This window comes from Harpia harpyja, chromosome 5, assembly GCF_026419915.1.
Source record: "Harpia harpyja isolate bHarHar1 chromosome 5, bHarHar1 primary haplotype, whole genome shotgun sequence".
NCBI classification, from domain to species: Eukaryota; Metazoa; Chordata; class Aves; order Accipitriformes; family Accipitridae; genus Harpia; species Harpia harpyja.
Window position 1 is genome coordinate 20,401,858 of NC_068944.1, and position 19,543 is coordinate 20,421,400.

General features: G+C 44.5%; 1 protein-coding gene across 16 annotated transcripts in view; it reads left to right on the forward strand.

Annotated features, from left to right (window-relative positions):
* Positions 1-19,543, forward strand: part of PPP4R1 (protein phosphatase 4 regulatory subunit 1) — an 84,024-nt gene that overhangs the window by 500 nt on the left and 63,981 nt on the right. For 3 of the 16 annotated variants that reach the window (XM_052787792.1, XM_052787797.1, XM_052787808.1), the window contains exons 1-2: positions 17,184-17,343; positions 17,614-17,658. In XM_052787792.1, coding sequence (XP_052643752.1) covers positions 17,337-17,343; positions 17,614-17,658 — 52 coding nt within the window. In that variant the 5' untranslated portion in view covers positions 17,184-17,336. Of the gene's footprint in view, positions 1-4,698; positions 4,762-11,911; positions 13,903-16,416; positions 16,573-17,183; positions 17,344-17,613; positions 17,659-17,787; positions 17,936-18,008; positions 18,125-18,198; positions 18,334-19,543 lie in introns of those variants that run through there. The other 13 variants (XM_052787801.1, XM_052787804.1, XM_052787802.1 and 10 more) reach the window with 9 other exon arrangements.

Below are 19,543 nucleotides of genomic sequence, written 5' to 3' on the forward strand. Positions count from 1 at the left end.
ATCAGAGAGGTGCTTGTGACTTAATTAAGCTTTTCTTTTTTTAGGAGAATTTAGCAAAGAGAAAAAAAACACAGCAGGTTTTCAGACGACCAGTACAGAATATTGCTAGGGTTCTGTCAGCTCATTGCTTTTCCACAAGAATGCATTATACAATAAAGTCTTTCAATAAGCAAGTAGGATACACACACTAACATAGAACAATTACAGTTTGCACTTGTAGCACAACTAATTTAAAGCAGGTCGACATTTCAGCCAGTAACTCATTCTACAAATTGACAGGAGATAATGAATTTTTAAGGTTTTGCACCATCCCACTCCATCCTTTCTTTCAATTTTAGGTCTGAGTTAAATGTTGCTCCTCTAACTTTGATTCAGACTTTTCTGCTGTTGAGGGACTGAAATTCACAGTGTTATGGCTCAGGGTCACCTTTCCATAAATTCTTCTCTTTTTTTGTCATGTCTTTAAACATTTCCGTGTCTTTCATGTATCCCATTAATCATCTATCCCTTTTCTTTGGTCCAGATTTTGTAATCTTTGAAGTTTGGGAATTTTTGCTTATTGCACAGGTAAAACATAATACCAACTGAATTAATATCAGCAAGAAACACTTGAATTACATTCGATTCTAATCTATTCTACATTAGATTGTGGATTACAGAAAGAGAGTGATAAGTGGCGTGCTATGTTCAAAGCTGTTCGGTGTCACAAGCAGAGCTTGAGGGCTTGTCCATAGGTGTGCTCGGATTAAGCTACAACGATGTAATGGTAATGAGAGCATTCATAGAACAGATTAATGCACTTTACAGTACGTGCATTGACTCTGCAGCTTTAACCGAGGTGCCTTAACTTTCTAAAGCCTCTCAATGCAGGCATGCACTGGAGTACAATTAATAAAGTTCCAGTTTGGGAGAGCACTTGCTTAAGCCTGTCCATTTTCGGGACAGTAATACATCCCACCGACTGCAAAGGCGTGTAAGTACATGCTGAATTGCTGCCTTGACTCAGTACCACTGTAATACAAAACAGTGCCTGAGAAATTTGCCCAGGAAAGCAAGTCAGATTCCCATCTTTCTTCTTATCTGGGGAAACTTTATCTCAAATACGTAGTGGTGAAACAGGAGCCCTCACTAAGAAAGGTTAAAGCCCAGACCTCAAAAGCTTACTTCTGAAGATAGCAAATAACTAATTAGCTACTTATGAACAAGCGAATTGTTTAAAACACTAGCACCAAGATGACCCAGTGGAAGCTGTTCAGGCTGAAACAGCAGCAGAGAGGGTGTTAAGGAAGGGCAGTTTTACTTGCACAGGCAAAAAGTCTGAAGAGCCAAAAAAAAAAGAATGATGAGAGGAAAAAATAACCTATTGTACTCATTTAAACAAAAGAGTCTAGGAACCAAAGAAAAAAAAAAAGGAAGAAACATGCCCCCAAATTAGGGAGATAAGAAGAGAGAAAAACAATACAGACATGTGCTTCAGTATTAAAAAAAGCTAATGACGTTCGTTCTTCCAGGAACTGGCATAATCTTTGTGTTTGTCTGCATGCAAGATGCTGTGGTCAGGAAAACATTTTTGAGGAATTGGTCATGTTGCAGTGTTTTCAAATGGCTGGTTAAAAGCAAAGGAAAACAAGTCTTTGCATCCTAAAGGTTTTCTTTTTTTCCCTTCTGTAGCATCTTATTCAATGAATAAGTTTAAGTTTTGAAGCAATGATTTACCTCACTTCTTCCTACCCAACTGTGTTTTGCTTTTGGGAAATACAAGCAAAGAGGTTTTGTTTTTCAGCAGCGTTCCCTTAGAGTTTCAAGTAATCTGTTCTCTCCTCAGAAATAATTTCCTTCAGTTTCCAGAAACTGGAGGAGCCAGACCATCCTTTAGTTTATTCTAATTTTGTAACAGTGCAATTGCACTGATCTCAAATTAATTACTCCTTAGTGTGAGAGATTCAGGTCGTCAGAGCTAGGCTTAAGCCAGCAAGATGTGATCTAGCTCAAGGTGTTTCTGAGTGTGATAATTAGAAAGTTTGTTCAGGCCTGTCTCCATCTGGAAATTCAAGGTAGTACTAGTTGCCTTGGGAGGGTAGGCTTGATTCATCGTTCACTTTGGCTTTTTTTTTGCTTAGACAGCTAAAGCAGGACTATCCTGTCACTCACCCTAGTTTTTTCAGTGTAACACCACTGCTTTCATGTAATAGAGGAAGGAAGACAGCCTCCTGCTTAGAGGCACAAGACCAGGAATACGGAAGACTGGGTTATTCTCCTGCTTGCAGCATTGCCTTGCTGTGAGGCCTGGGGCTGGCTACTTAACAGCGCTCTGTCCCGGGGTGTGGTCCTCCAGCAGCCTGGGGGCATCGGTAGCTGGGGCTGCTGCTGCCCTCCTCTTTGCCCTTACCTGCGTGTTTCTGCCCCTCTGTGGCTCGTGCTGGTAGAAAACTAGACCTATGTTTAAAAGTTCTCCACGACCTCAGTCTCTTCCTCTCTAGAAGTGGTGTAGAGGTATTTATCTAGCCTGTGTTGGTAGGAAACTGGATGCTTGTGAGGTGCTGGCAAAGTTCCCAGGCTTATGAAGGCATCTACCTTCCTCCTCCGGCTTTCTGTCTCGTAGAGAAAGATCCATCCAAGACCCTGATGTGCACCCAGCTCCCGAAACTGCTGTTGTCTGTCCTGAGCACCTGATGAGTTACTTCCTTTCTCCCACTGTTGCTTTCCCTCTTGATTTCTTGGCAAGCATCTTCCTCACACAAAAATGTTATTCCTCCTCTTCACTGGCGAGTTCAATCCAAGCCCTCCTACTATGGGCTGCCATCCCAGCTCTTATTCCCAAGGCACAGAGCAGGAGGCAAATTAACTCCATGCTGCCCGGGTAGAAATGCTTCTGCATCCTGTGGATGACACAAACGTGCAGTATGGTAATGACTGTCGCCGCAGAAATTTCACCGGTGCCTGCCCAAGGAACTGCCAAAATCTCTTAAAAGGAAAGCAGCTGAGCAAGCAGTTCTTCAAGCAGGAGGAGCAGCTTGCAGCTCAGATCCTAGATCCCATGCAAAATCCAGTGGTTATGAAATGGCTACAATTCTGGAGGATGCTACTTTTTGTTCATTTGTTTACTTCATCACCACGAAGGTTAGAAAACAGCTGCTCTGGAAAGGCATCATGAGACTCCTGAGACATGAAAACCAGAGAAGTACAGGAATGACCTGGTGGAAATTGAGGGCCTGATTCCGATTTCAGTCACATAGGTCTTAAGCCACTGCAATTTTTTTTAACTTGAGTAGGGTTATTCCACTTCATTTCACATGCAAAAAGTGAATTAGATCCTTCTTGGCCACTGGTTCCAGCGTTAATGCCAGGAAAATCTGCAGCTGCCTGTTACTTCATTTTATTGTAGTGTTGCTTCATGTTTTAACTTCTCTTGTTTGTGGCATTTATATGGTCCAGTCACTCCCTCTTGAAGAGAAAATCTGCTGGAAAAGGTTAGAGGGGAGTAAACCTCTGCAGGATTCTACTTGCAGCTTCACTGCCAAGTACTTTGAAAAGCAGCATTATTGCTGTTGAAAAAAACGTGGGGGTTGTTTGTATAAAGCTTACCGGCATGCTTCTTGATAGACCTTGTAACAGATGCGCTGTTCCTAAAGTGCTTGGGAAAGATTTTTGGCAGGATAGATGTACGGTTGTCAAGAGGGTCAAATTTATTCTACTGGTTCGCTGTTAATCCCCAGCGCAATCTTCTATCGCAGAAGAATGGTAGTGAAAAGTAATGCAAGTTTTCCCATTCTTTGCAAGTGATGTGCCGTAGCCCCAAGCTGGTGATAGCGCTACATTTCTCCACTGAGACTGTTAGATGGGGAAAGAATCAAAAAAAGCTTTTTTCTTAGACCTGAAAAACAGAAGCTGAGGTACAACTTGAGAACACTACGAATACTATTGGCAATTAAGCACCAGGAAAGGACAAGAACTAGCTAAAGCAAAATATCGGCCCAGTTAAAAAATAGACACAAATTGGCTTTAGATGGATTTAGTCTGGAAGTTAGGAGCAGCGCTTTCCAAGGCTTTGGAAAATTTTTCTAATAGTAGCTGTCAGAGCAACAAAGGAAAAGCAAAATAATTTAAAGGTAGAGCTTTATATATGTAAAAAGAAATTTCTGAGATTACCTGAAATAACACAAGTAAAGATGCAGTGATCCAGTAGATTATTTGTCCATATCGCTAAGTAAATTTGCCAGTCAACACCAGCTGTTGAGGTTGGACATCAGGCATGATGTGTCACAAATGAACCAAGTGAGAGCCCTTTCTACTGAGGTTGAAATCACTGATGTATTTCATTTAGTCCAGCAAAAGCCATCCAGCTGCTTCAGCCTGTATATTACTGTCAGCCTGTATATCACTTATACAGGATGAATTCATACAATCAGTTCCTGATGAAAGCTCCATATCTTATTATCAATCTCCTTTTCCATATGAACCTTACGAAAATACTAATGTGGGCCCACGATGCTGGATGAGTCCTTTCTCATGTCACATTTCATACAAAAATATGCCTGAGCATGCATGTGTGTGCAATGTAAACGCCGATCCAAACAAAAGGTTGTTATGATTTCATGTACCAAGGCACAGTTCAAAACAGGGGGCTCGCTGACTGTGGGCATTCAAGGTTGCAATTCAGTAGTGTCCGTAGCTATTGTAACATGTTTTGTTTTGCAGGTCCTCTCCTCGGGCTGCCAATTGTGAGCACAGTTTGAAAAGACAGCGTGATGATTATTACAAGTGAGTCCATGGAGGTGACATGAACTGTCTCCGTTTCTTTTCAGTGGTGCTGACACTGGTTTACTCTATTCTTTTTGTTCTTCTGGTATAGCTGATACCTGTTAGTTGCTGCTTGAAGAGGGAATGTAAAGATCAGCTTCACCCAACTAAATATTGTCTGATTAGAACGATAACTGGAGAGAGTTCTGTTCTTCAACATTCAGGGAGACTTTGCAGCAGGACAGCGATACCTTCTTGCCTTCCAGCTCACTGCAGGAGCAGCCCAGTGAGGGTCTCATTATAAATTACAACTGGATTTACTGAATAGTAATGCTGTTTCCTTCTAGCAGTATATTCCACAGTACACTATTCTCCTACAGAATAGCGTAGTATCTAGTGGTTAACTTTGCCCAGTTTACCACCATTAGCTTTGTATGGGGTGAAGGAGCCAGTGTTTACTACAAAATGAAAGGAGGGCATCCACAATTCTCCCTTTAATTAAGCTTAGCCTTGTAAACTATGAAGAGATTATTATATTAAGGCCAATGTTTTATTGTAAAGCAAGCAGGTCCTCTTGTGCGTATTGCCAAGAAGAGATAACAGGGCTCTTATACTGTCAGAAATTTGTCCTGCCAAGTGGGCATCAGGTTTGTGTAAAACATGCCCAGTGTGTGTGTGCTGCCAGCCAGAGAAGGTTTGAACTGCACATTGATTTTCCTCATTAAATCCTCAGGCAGTGAATGCACATTGATAGGTGCTTCCTCTGGTTACAGAAGACCCAAACAGGGATCTTCCAATCAAGCTTGAAATTAAAATTTTCAAATGAAAATGCATCTATCCATCCTGGCCTTACCCTTACAGTAACTTAGGTGGTGGGTAGGGTGTCTGTAGCCAGCCTGTGGTGTCATTCCCATCTTTTTGTCTGCATCAGTGGAACTGGGTGTTCATTATAAGCAATCATGAGGCAACTGAAAAGGAGAAATTAAAATTCAATTGTAAGCCAGGTGGTGACTGAGGAGACTTATCTTATGGACTAAAGTTGATTCTTTTGTTTAGACTTAGCAGTGGGAGGGTTCTTTGCAGTCCAAACAGTAAATAGGAAAACTATCTGAGAAAGAAATCTCAGAGGGAGAAAAATCCGATCAAGAAATTTGCATCAATCCAAAAAATCTCCTACAGCATGAAAGATAGAGTTCTAACTTGGTTTTTTTTGTTTTATTTCTGTTATGAATAAAATTTTTGTGTGTTTGAATGAGTTTAAGTCTGACTTTGGGAGTGTGACCTCTCCTCTTCCCACAGCCAGTCTAAACAGTCCTGAAATGTGGAGGATGTTTGATGTAAACTCCAAATCCCTGTTTGGGTCTATGTCCTTTATGAGGACAAATTAACCCTTAAAGAAACCTGCAGTTTTGCAAAGTTTTGACCACACAAATTATAATTATTGCTGTTATGATGTCTGTATTTTTCTTTTCAGGACAAGTCTTTGTTTAATATTTATTCTAATTTCCATGTACATCAGTGGTAGTACTGCCTGTCCATGGACTAAAGAATTTGCCTCCAACACAGATAATCTGAGTTCATTCAAACCTAAAAATAAATGAGAAGTCTGTATGTTTTGTTTTGTAAGCTTTTGAATATTTAGTATATAAACTATTTTACAAGGGGGAAAAGAATGCACTACTTGATCAAAAGCTTTGTTTTTCTAGTGAGGAGTAATAATATAGTAATGTCTTCAAATAAGCAATAACTTGTCAGGGCCTTGAGTGCACCAACAGATGCTGATTACCCTGACATAACTGATAGCTAAGAGACTATCTTGAAGAGCAGAAATTGGAAATATGCAGCATATTTTATCAGTCCAGACTTTTTACTCTCCCCTTCAATCATCTGTTGTAGTTTCTTTAAAGATGATTGAACAGTGATGGGTGCATCAGGTCCAAAGATCCTGCAGTACACAAGAAGGCTCTAAGTGTTATTTTTTAGGGCAGTTAAATGCCATGCAAAGTTCTATACTAAGCCTGCATTCTAAGGGTATGCAGACATACCTTCACCAAGTAGCAGGTAGATCAGGAAATCACAGCTCTCACCTTCACAGTTAGAGAAGTTTTAAGAACTGATGAGAATGAAAATAATAGAGCAATAATTGGAAAGGTCAGTTGTGAAGGTATAATTTAAAGAGAACTGGCACTAGTTATCTGCAGTAATGGAGTCAGCAAAGTGAAGATCTATCTGCAGGGCAACCTTAGAGAGTAGCTACCGCAGTCATTAATCTTTCTAATGATATCAGGAGGGTGATAAAATGGATTAGAAAATAATTAAACCTGACACTGACAGAGACAAAATATCATTCAGTCCAAACCCCAAAAGAGTCAAAAGTCTCATTTTGGTGTTAGGACATATTTAAAAAAATTCTCTTAGTTGAACTCTTCAGCTCTTGGTTGAAGTCTGAGTTCGAGATAGTCCTTCTGAAGCCAAATAAATCCTTTCAGTAAGGCAGGTGGCTGGAATGGAGATGTGGTCCCCAGCCCCCTGGTCCAGGTGTTCATGCAGTCATCAGCAAGGGAGGAGCTTAGCCCGTGAACAATTTGGACTTTATTTGAGCTACTATCATTCACTGAACTTCTGGGCACGTGTCTTGACTGTAATCCCTCTTCCAAAAAAACTCTGAACTGCACCCCGATGGGAATATCCCCTTTGGCTCCTACACAGAGAATGGGAGCACTCGGGCATCACGGTGACCTGGGTTGTAGCACTTGCTTGTGGCTGCCGAACAGCAACCTGGAAAGGAAGGAAATCAGACCTCTGGAAATAACAGAGGATTTGGGGAGCTGGGTCCCAAATGATTTGCACAGAGGATGGGAAAAAATGGAACTCCCGGCTGGCTTTATCCTGCAGGCAGTGTAGGTAAACAATGCTGTGTGAGTTCAAAGACTTCTTCCCAAATGCAGAGCTGCTGGGGTGTTTTACCCCATAGCAATAGCAAGTTCGTAACACCTTATTTGTTCCAACACAGGACTGAGGACATAAGCATCCCTTTGAGGGGACACCTATTCTTGGACTGGTCACCCAAAACATAAGATCAAACTGAGGGCTGGTTGGTTTGCTTATCTAGTCCAAGGGAAGAAGTAAAATAGATAAGTAATCAGGCTCAATGTACATATGCTGTGTTCGTGGCATCTAAGGAGCCAAAAGTGGAAGAAAAAAGGATGCAGAGATTTTTGAGGATAAGAACACATAAAGCCTATCTTAAAGCAAGACATACTGCTCCCAGCTCTATCTTCATGAAAGCTTGGTCTCTGGATCGAAGAAACAGAATCACTCTAACAGCTTGTTTTTTTCAAGAAGAGCCAAATTTTCACTGCCTCTCCTCTAACTTGCACTGGCATGCTGTACACTGGATGCTTTTCTGTTTGCTTACCAAAAGGTATCATGAGGTTATCAATGCATATAAACTAGAGCTTTCCAAGAGAAAGAACTTCTCCTTTATTCTCAAGTTCCTAATCTCCTGAAGTTTTATTCCCTGACAATTTTGAGAACTGTACAGATTAACTTTTAATGGGTTGCTGAAGGACACCACAGCAAGCACAGCCTTCTATTTCATCTATTTCTCGCTGAGGCAAATTACAAATTAAAATCTTCCCTGTATATTTAATCTAATTTAAATCTTAAAGTACATTTGAGTGAAAGGATGTAGTATATTATTTAAAGCTGATCCATTAACCTGTGGGTTAATAGCATTCATACCCTTAAAAAAACCACAGTTGATGGGAAATTTTGAGAACTAAATAGCATTTGTGGACTATTAATTCTGTATACATAGGTCTTGAAAAACAGCAGACTGCCTTTCACATGTACAATCACAACAAACCCAGCTCAGCATGGGCTTATGAATGCTCAATTAATAGCAAAATTGTATTTAAGTAAAAATTTTGCAGCCACCCTGTTAGAGAACAGACAGAATTTTCTTCTCTGTTGGAACTGCAGACAGTGTCCCTTTAAAGCAATGTTATTTTTATGAATTTTATTCGTTTTCCTACCCTTTACTCCCAACAAGTCTGACCGTAGTCTCACTGCTAATGGAATATCTGAGGGTGAACGATGCAGCTTTCTCGTTTTACTTTGATATTTTCACTGGGGTTCATTGGAATAACTGACATTTGGAAATATACTGAAGTTCTCATGGGCTAAATCCATCCTTACTCAGAAAGAAGATTTCCTGTATGTGGTGCTTGACAAACATATTCCACTAAATCATTACTTTGATCCCACCCACATTCCAATACCACTGTGCATACTTTGTCTGACTTTCTTTATGAATCACCCAATAAAACACACCCAGTTCAAGATATTATTGGCAATGCTATAGTCTACATACATTAAATCTCATTTTAAACAAAAGCCTTTGAACCTGAAATGTTGCCAGTGCTCAAATCCAAGAAGTCAAAATACAGTAACGTAAATCTTCTTAATATACCTGACACCCTTGAACTGTTCCCACAGTTAAAAAATATTACAGCTTACATTTGTACCACAACCAGGCACCCAGTGCTTCAAGCCCTATATGATGGTAAAAAAAAAAAAAAAAAAAAAAGGAAATGGTCATTTATATATCAAGTGAGCAAAGCTGATTTGGAAATTATTGAGACAACGAGCCTAGCCAGGAGTCGCTTTAGGACTGTAATTGCGCTTTCACATCTTAGGTAATTTAATTAAGCAAAGGAACTATTTTTGGACCAGACAGCTCTTTAAACTTTTGAATACTTGCTATTACAAACCACCTGGCCCTGTATATTGTCAGACTTCATAACTCATACCGTAACACCACCTTCCTCAGAGATTATACATAGGTTTTGGTGTTTATTTGTATCCCGTCTAGTTTTGTGTACATTTATTTTGGATAAAACACTTCGTTCTTTGGATTTCCTCGCAGTTCAACAGCTGAAAAGTTCTGTGTAGAAACTGGCACATGTCAAGAACCATCATTCAGTTGTCCTCCTTAATTTTGGTAGCTTTGGGGGATTGTTTTCTGTTATACAATCCTTCCTCATAGTCTGTAGATTCTACACATTTTCTAACACTAAATTATGTGTGTGTAACACACACATTGAGTCTTTTAGAATATTCTCTGCCTCTACTTCTAGGGGAACAACAATTTCGATTTCAATTATTTCTTCAGTGAATTGACCTCTGCTATACTTTGCATATATTTGACTGGTTTCCAAATGTCATGCCACTGTCTGTCCATATGTCTGTCTGGGCTCAGTGCTACATGAACTGTAATTATACAGTTGCTGATTGAGTTGGAGCACAAGCACAATGACTTCACATCTGCCCTCAAAAGGCTGTACAAGTACACACATCTAAAGACTGACTCCTCCAAAGGAGTCTAAAGTACACATGTGTAACTGACCCTGAAATTCAGTGTGCTTCCTAGGAGAGCCAGGGTTATCTAAACAAAGAGTTCTTAGGCTGTAACCCCTTAATTTCTCCACCCCTCGCATTTTTTAGGATTGACAGGTGCTAGCAATCACACAGACTGGGATAACAAGCCATGTCCCAAAGCAATCATTCTCCTGACATGCATCGCACTGGCACCTACTACTCTTCAGATCAGCAAAAAAAAGTTCTTAGCTGCCTGCATAGGCATGTACCCAATTCTCCCTGACTAAATGGATTACACTGTTGTTGGCTGAATAGGGTAGCCAAGAAGACTTCCAGCCAGTTAGTATTCGCATGGATTGTGAAACAGTGTTACTCTTGAATCTGACCTAAGCCCAACTCAAATCTGCAAAAGGTCTGCAGACAGGTTGCCAGACTCCACTTCTGCCAGAATTTGGGTTTTGTTTCTATTTTACTTCGGAAAAATGCAATGTGAGCATAAGAAAACAGTAAGGAGGTTCAAAAACTGTCAACGAAAACAGAAAAGTGCTGTACACAGCAGCTTGCTGAGAGGAGTTCGGGATGGAGGAGCAAGAGGGTGGGGAGAGCCGGTGCTGTAGTAAGAAGAGAAAGGATCATAGGAAGGGAGTAGTTGGAAGGATGTGAAACCGATGTTGGAGGACAGCCGCCAAAAGGAAAAGAAGGTTTGGGGGTAGTGGTAGTTCAGTCCCATTTGTCCCTCTGAGATGTGTTCTGGGATCTGAATAACTCTGATTCAGAAGAAGAAGAGTGTGAGCTGATTTTATGTGCCAATATCGAAGCAGACCTAGAGAGATGCAAATTTAAACTCAGTAGACCAGGAAATGAAGGAGTGAATAAATGCAAATATATTAATCTGAAAATCAGGTTAGGTATTGCCAGGTAGGGAGGGACTGGTTGGGCAGGGAAGGGAGACTGCGTGGGCTGAGGAAAGGCTGGAAAGCCTGGCTGACTCAAGGGCAAGTCTAACAGGGAGGCAGGGTCTGGCCTGGCATACAACTCAGAGCTGGCACATTAGGAACCATGCGTTAGATTGCTACCTGTCATGTATGTAATGGCATCAAATAGCCAAAAATAGCACAGAAGATTTTTTTGGGGTGTGTTTTATTTTATTCACTACTTTCCATCTCTGGTCTCAAGCAGTATCAGCCACATCACTCTGCTTCTTTTGTTCTCTGTTTCTTTACTTGTAAGATGAGAATAATGACATTTATTTCCTTTCAAAATGATTTGGAGATCTAGGATGAAGGGTTGGGGGATATCGGTATCTACTACAATAGTACCCCAGCTGCACATCTAGGTGGTTGCTGTAATTTCTTGAAATAGCCAAAATTCAGATTTTTTTTCTCTCTGCAAAAAAAAAAATTCAACAGGCAATTCAGTGAGGAAAAGATTCAGTTTCTAGTTGCCCAGTCTTGTTTTCTCCCAGTATGTTGGTGAGACACAAACCTCTGAGAACCAGGAAATCCAGAGCTAAGGTACATTGGTACCACATGAACTCTGCCTTGTTTGATCAGTGATTCAGTCTTCCCGTAGCATACATATGCATGACACATGATTCCTGAAGCAGAGCATCTCAGAGCTGTAACACATTTCTCTTAAGGGAAAACCTGTGTCCTGGCGAGTGCTACTAAAAGAGGAATCCTGTACATACGCTGCACTGAAGCACTGAGACCCAGCTCCTTGAAACAACCTCTGATACATTAATTCTTTGTCCTCTTTCACAATGAGGCATCAAGACTTGTCTCTTAATGTTGCACCAGGATGCACCTCAGGTGGGTATTTCCTAGTTTTCAGAGATTTGAGCATCACTTGGACTTGCCACTGAATTTGTTGCTGTCCTGGAATGACAGCAGGAACCCGAGGCAAACTTAACTTTGTACTAACCAAGCACTTTGTCAGCAAATTTAGGTGCTAATTTATTCATGGTTGGCATACTAATGTGTTTATAGTCCTTCTGCGAGGCCTTCACTGGGAGCAGTGGCAGCTGGACTCTGATGTTAAGGTTCACGGGTAGCCACCAGCTCAAGCTGTTGCCCAGGAAACAGGGAAAATTAAATAAAACTGAGTGGTGCACAGTCAAAAACTTTCACAACCACAAGGGATGTATCAAAAAAACCCTTTAATTAGAGGGAGATAATAAGAACAGGAAAAGGGAAGGGAAGGAGAGAAAGGAAGGAAAAGGGGAAGGAGAAGAAAGGAGAAGCTTCATGATGAACACCTCTTTTTAGCAGAAATGCTTCAATACGAGATACATTTTCAAATGCAAATCAACTGTGTCCCAGGCTTCAGCCATCAGGTTTTCATGTGTATCCATTTGTATTACATGTGCTTCCGTGTGTATATGTATCTTAATCTGTGTGTTTAGTCATGGGCCAGTATTGGTAAAGAACAAAAAGATGGTCTATAAAGTAAAGGGTGTGTGTTTTAACCATAAAGCACAACATATGCGTGCAGACAGAATCCTGCAGGTGGACAAGAAAACTATGAGTAATTATTACTCAAGAGGATAGGCAGTTGCCTTGGTGCACCAGCAATCTAACCCCAATACATTTTTTGGTAGGCTTTACAGGAAAAGAGAATTTTGGGGAGGAATCCGAAGGAGGATAGCGAGATGGCTGTGCCGGTGTTTATGGGAAGCTCTTCCCACACACGAAGGGCAGCCTGGGAGAAATGCAAAGCTAGTTAATACATGGACATTGAAAGCTGGCATTGTTGTCTGATCAGACTTGCTTTTTAGATCAAATGAGAGAAAATAGATAAAAATATGCTAGATAATAATATAATGAGATGAGTGAGTTCTTGGGGCTGCAGGGGTTTTGAGCCTGAGGTCCTTATACCTGGAGCGGTTTTGACTAAAGAAATGTTGCTAATACAACTACAGAATAACATGCTGCAAATACATCTAGATGGATGTTGGGTATCTTGTGCTTAACTTGGTCACTTGTGTAGGTTTGAAAGGATTTATGTAGTACTTCACATAAATGCTATAATGTCTTGCTGATTGCTGTGGACTTTTTTGAGATACGTCATGTAGATAGCAATACAGGTGTCTTTTATGACATGCAAAGGATCTTGCCAAGGAGTCTTCCATTTGTATCGTTCCATCCATAGCCTTGGCTTCCACCCTTTGTAGTGTGTTTTTCCATGAGATAGAGTGTGTGAAGGCGGGTTTATCTCTTAAGTTTTTTACTTCCCAGCACCTGTAAGGGTACTCAAACTGACTATGAGAACTCCAGCACAAAATCGAACGTTTTGGCAGGTGCTATGTTACTTGCTCCTTAACACGTCTCATCTAATAAAACAAGTCTGTTATGAAAATTTTCTTTCATAATTAGGTATGTTATTTTAGAATGGCAATTCATCATGCTGTCTGAAAGAGTCAGCATCTGTCCTACACTTACAGGGTCTCTGTCTGCCTTGCTTGTGACCAGGGAATCTTACCATCAACTTGAACTTTGGATCAGGCCCTTAAGGAGTACCTGGGGATTTATTGAGGCCAAGAAGTTTAGAAATATCTGGTTACTTATTCATTAAGTGGGATTTTGCACTGTGTGTTGGCATGAAGCCAAATAACTTTTTTTTATTATTTTTTTCCCTCCATGTGTGTGTCACTGTACAAGTCAAAGGTCTTGCGACAGAGTTTCTACTCACAGAGGAAGAGACCTTTCCTGATGGCTACTAGTGATGGCGTTGGGACCAGCTGTTGCGGAGGAACACAGTCTGATGCTGTACAGGTAACATGTAGCAAAAACCCCTGCAATTCCTGAACAATTATAATTTGTCTTGCAAGGCAAAATCACACTGATCCTTGTTGTCTGTGCTATTTAAATACCACACAGTCCTGCCTACAGAGAAAGAACTAACCACCGCTTCAGAAGATCATATGCACATAGAAAGATCCAAAATTCATTTATATTAATTTGTTAAGTATGATCTTGTGGTGGGTTAACCCTGGCTGGAGGCCAGGTGCCCACCAAAGCTGTTCTATCACTCCTCCCCACCCCCCAGCTGGACAGGGGAGAGAAAAATATATCAAAGGACTCGTGGGTCAAGATAAGGACAGGGAGAGATCACTCAACCAATTACTGTCACGGGCAAAACAGACTCAACTTGGGGAAAATTAACTTAATTTATTGCCAATCAACCAGAGTAGGGCAGTGAGAAATAAAACCAAATCTCAAAACACCTTCCCTCCACCCTTCGCTTCTTCCCAGGCACAACTTCACTCCTGGAATTCTCTACCTAGCCCCCCCAGCGGTGCAGAGTGATGGGGAATGGGGGTTTACGGTCAGTTCATCACATTTTGTCTCTGCTGCTTCACCCTCTTCAGGGGCAGGACTCATCACTCTTTCCCTGCTCCATCATGGGGTCCCTCCCATGGGAGACAGTCCTCCACGAACTCCTCCAACGTGGGTCCTTCCCACAGGCTGCAGTTCTTCATGAACTGCTGAAGTGTGGGTCCCTTCCATGGGGTGCAGTCCTTCAGGAGCACACTGCTCCAGCATGAGTCCCCCAAGGGGTCACAAGTCCTGCCAGAAAACCTGCTCCAGCGTGGGCTCCTCTCTCCACAGATCCGCAGGTCCTGCCAGGAGCCTGCTCCAGTGCAGGCTTCCTACGGGGTCACAGCCTCCTTCGGGAACCCACCTGCTCCAGCGTGGGGTCTTCCACGGGCTGCAGGTGTATATCTGCTCCACCATGGACCTCCATGGGCTGCAGGGGGACAGCCTGCCTCACCATGGTCTTCCCCATGGGCTGCAGGGGAATCTCTGCTCCGGCGCCTGGAGCACCTCCTCCCCTCCTTCTTCACTGACCTGGGTGTCTGCAGGGTTGTTTCTCTTACATATTCTCATTCCTCTCTCTGGCTGCAGATGCTGTGCCCCCTGCAACTTTTTTTCCTTCTTGAGTATGTTATCACAGAGGTGCTACCACTATTGCTGATGGGCTCGGCCTTGGCTGGCTGTGGGTCCATCTTAGAGCCAGCTGGTATTGGCTCTGTCGGACATAGGGGAAGCTTCCAGCAGCTTCTCAAAGAAGCTACCCCTCTAACCCCCCCCCCCGCCCCACTACCAAAACCTTGCCACACAAACCCAATACAGATCTCTTGCAGTTATCATTTTACCTTGTTTTATTGCATAAATTGTTCTTCCTCTCTTTAAACAAATATGTACATAGAAATAAAAAAATCCTAAATATGCTAGACCATTACATATGGGGCAATAATTAATTGACAATAATTAACACTATTAATACACTTTTAAGAACAGTAATTCTGTTGCATTCCAAATTATAAACCTAGTTGTCATAGATGTATCTCATTAAGTTTCATTTCTCATTCTGGTGATAATAATGGTCAAGGTAGCTTTGATGCCCTCAGACCACAGTAATCTATGGTTAGTGTGTGCTAGTGCCTCTTTGTAAAGAGTTGGAAAAAGGGAAGGCTGTTGCTACTGAATTCAGAGGAAGCAAAACTGGGCCTTGATTGTAGTGAAGGATGCAGAGTGGAGAGGAGAGAAAACTTCCTGGAAATAACTTGTGGTAATAGAGATAATAAAAACATGATCTTCAAGTAAGCTTTGTTTTTCTGCTCTAGGTCTATTGCTATTACACCCAGCATTGCCAGCTATTTGTGATGTCAAGTATTTCCCCTGAATCTCCTCTTAAATTACACTGGCAGAGAATAGCATGGTTCATATAACTTAGTCACAGTTAATTTCCTCGATTTACTCAGATTTTGAAGTTATATATCTGAGTAAAAGCAAGTGTTGGATAATCAGTATCCAGTAGGCCCTAGTGACTCAACTAAAGATGGAGCAGGTGTGAAACAGGGCAGAGCTTGTTCTGTAGGATTGTAAGGGAAGCTATGTATGCATTTTAAAAGAAGATTACACATTTTCAGCCACTACGGTCAAGAGAATGAAAGACTATAGAGGTTTAATCCTTGACCAACTTACAAAATAAACACAGCCACGTGATGTTAAAAAGCAGCTTACAAGTCATGCTGTCAAACGTACAATTAAAAACAGGGCTACTGAAACTGCATCCGTTTTAGAAAAACTGGGCAAAACCAACTTATTTTGCTTTTCTGTGTATTAGTAACTTCATCAGTTATTACCGAGACAAAACTTAAGACTGTGGAAGAGTCAGATAAGACGCCCAGGTAGCATCAGTGATGGTCCTGTCCTTTACCAAGTGCTCCAGGTATCAACTAATTAGAGCACTCGTTTTATCCAACATCTTTAATCTTCCAATTTACAGTGGAAGATCTATCAAAACAGTTAAAATGGCAACAACCACCAGCACTGACGATGAGGTACAGCCGACAAACGCGGAAAACGATGCGTACCTTGGTGTATACGTACAACGAAACCCTTTATTTTCACACCCGAAGTTAAAAGGCAGAGCAGCGATGTGGTGAACACCCCGCATTTTTAAGCCGCGGGTTCCCAGGGACCGGCCCTCGGCAGCGCACCGGCGGAGGGTGCTGGTGGGCTCCGTGGCGCTACCGCGGTACCACCACAGCCGCCGCCGCCGCCTGCCCCCGCTCACCCTGCAGCGCCCAGGGCCGCTCCTGCCGACCCGTCGAGACCCCTCTCCTGGGGAAGCGGCCCCGTGCAGCCCGAGGTGAAGAGGGCCTCCGTGGCGGGGCCGCCCCGCCGGGGCCCTTCCCGCCGGGCGACCCCACAACGCCCCAAACGCTGCCTCCCAGGGCGGGAGCAGGAGCGCGGTGGGGCCTTGCCTCAGCGCCGCGGCGGGCGGCGCCCCCGCCCCGACATGGCGGCGGGGCGGGGAACAGCGAGGCCAGGTGAGCGGGCCGGGGCGCGCGGCCGCGTCCCGGCGGTCGCCAACCTCGCCGCCCGCGGGCAGGGCCGGGCCGGGCCGGGCCGGGCCGGGCGTGAGTCAGAGCGAGGGGCGGGGAGGCGCGGCCGCCTCAGCGAGAGAGCGAGCGCGGCTCCGCCGGGCGGAGGCGGGGGCAGCGTGTCCGGCCCAGACCCCTCCTCCCGCCTTCCTCCGCCCGCCCTCCCTGCGCGACTCTCCCGGGGACGCGGGGAGACGCCGCCGGGCCCGGGGCCTGGACCGCGCGGGGCCTGCCCCCTCCTGCCGCCCGCACTGCCACCCCCTTCGTCGCTCAGCCGCGGGTTAAATGTAGCCCGGCGCCCCGCGGGGGCTGCAGCAAGATGGCGGGTAGGTAGCGCCCCCCTCCCCCTTTCCGCACACGCCGCCTCCCCGGTGAGGCGCCAGCCCTCCTCTTCCCCCCCCCCCCCCCCCGGCTTCGGAAGCGCTTCCCGCCGCTGCCCGGCCCGGAGCGCGGCGGGCTGCGGGGTGGGTCGGGGGTGGTGGGGCGGTGGGGCGCAGCCGGCGGGCGGCGGCCCCGCGCGCGAGCCGGGTCGCGCGTGGCGGGGGCTGGCGGGGGCGACGGGCCGGGCGCGTTGGCAGACGGTGTGTCTCCCGCAGATCTGTCGCTGCTCCAGGAGGACCTGCAGGAGGAGATCGACGGATGTGAGTGGGGCCGGGGGGCGGCGGCGCGGGGCGGCTTTCGGGCGAGGAAGTGGCTTCAGAGGGGAGCGCCCACGGTGCATTGTGGGAGGCGGGGCGGCAGGGGAAGGAGGAGGAGGAGGAGGAGGAAGAAGAGGAGGAGGAGGAGGAGGAGGAGGTGGTGGCCGCCGCCGCCGTGCTCCGCGCTTCCCTGTGTGCATGACCCGCACGCGGGCGCGCGTGGGGCAGGCCGGGCTCCGCCGGGCTTTCCGGCGGGGGAGCGGCGGCGGCGCGCAGCGGGGTGCGTTGGCCGGCGGAAAGCGCGCGCGGGGCGGGGGCTCCGTTAACGGCCGCCGAGGGCGGGAGGGAGGCCGCCCCGCCGGGAGGTGTGGCAGCCCGCGGGCCGCCGAGGGGCGTCGTCCCCTCATGGCCTGGGCGCGGGGGGACGCCTCCGGGGAGGAGAAACCTGCCGGGTCGGAGGCCGCAGCTTGTGGGTTGCTCGTTCCTTTTATTATTTCTTTTGTCGTCCGTCCCCCCCCCCCCTCCTCCCCGCCTCAGGCCCCCTCTTCCTGACCCCGCTGGAGAGGTGTGTGGAAAAGAGTTAATGTCAGGGTGCAAATTGCAGAGTGTGGCTCTGGTGCAAAATTATTAACTCAGGGGTATGAAGCCTGGCTGGGCAGACTGTAAAATGTTACTCAGGTGAGAAGGCGTCAGTTGGTAATGTCAATGCCGAGGGAGCTTTTTGGAAGCGGAGGAGGCTAAATTTTGGGCAGAAAGTGAAAATGGAGGCGGCGGCTCTTTTCAAGGCGGCTGGTAACGCAGGCGTCTGCCTCTCAGTCTGTCGTGGGCGCGCGGACCCTTGTCGCTCTCTGAAGGTATTTTGTCTGCTGTGCAGTCCGCACAGTGATCTGGGTGGATTGCAGGAGAAAAACCTTTTGGGTTATGGCTTACCTTTTTAGAGGAGAATTATTTTAACTTTTCAGAATTTGACACTTACATTTTCTTTTTCGGTTTTGTCATCTGACATTTAAAAGGCTCTTATTGTGCGTTGCCTTGCAGAAAGAGGGAGCCTTTCTGTAAGGCTTTATTTTATTTTATTTTATTTTTTCAATTCTGATGGCTTGAAATTCAAATTGATAGTGTAGCTGTTTGAAAACTGTGTGATTACAGGACTTTTTCAGAAGAGACACACTTAAAAATCCCCCCAGAAACCAACCCACAACAAAGCACATTCTTAACTTTCCACTTAGATTATGATTTTTGTTGACTGTAGGACAGGATTTGAAGTAAGAAATTACATGTAGTCATTGGAGAGGTGATTCTGAACCTGTGGGTCCCTGGTGGTGGTTTGAATGTTATGGTCTTGTCTTTAAACATGAAAAAGTAATATATGTGTGGAGATATGACTCAGTCTAGATGAGAGCATCCTGAAAGCAGGAGCCATAGAAATCTAAAAATTTGAAACCTCATTAAAACTTACTGAGGTTTTGATGGAAGTAGATAAAAGTGAATAGCTCAATGCTTATGCATATTATTTTAAGAGAAAAACCAGGAATCCGTACGAATCAATGTGTGCTGTCTGGACATAGTTCAGTCACACGATGTCTTTTATGGTTCTAAATTTAATGTGGTTTTGTTCCTGTGAGGTGGGTTTGAGCTAAAGAAAAACAATACAGACCAGGGAGACTGCACATATTTAGTCAAAATCACTGTTTCTTGTGCAGTGGTATTTCTTTGCAATAACCATGTTTTGTACCCGCGTACAACGGGTCTTACGCAATTTATGAAAGCGTTCCCAGTTGATGCATTATTTGGGATTACATTTTATGGTTGCACGTGTGAAATGGACAATTTAAAAAAAAAAAAAAAAGACAAAACCCAGCAATTTTTGCCTGCCTGTGCCAAGCCT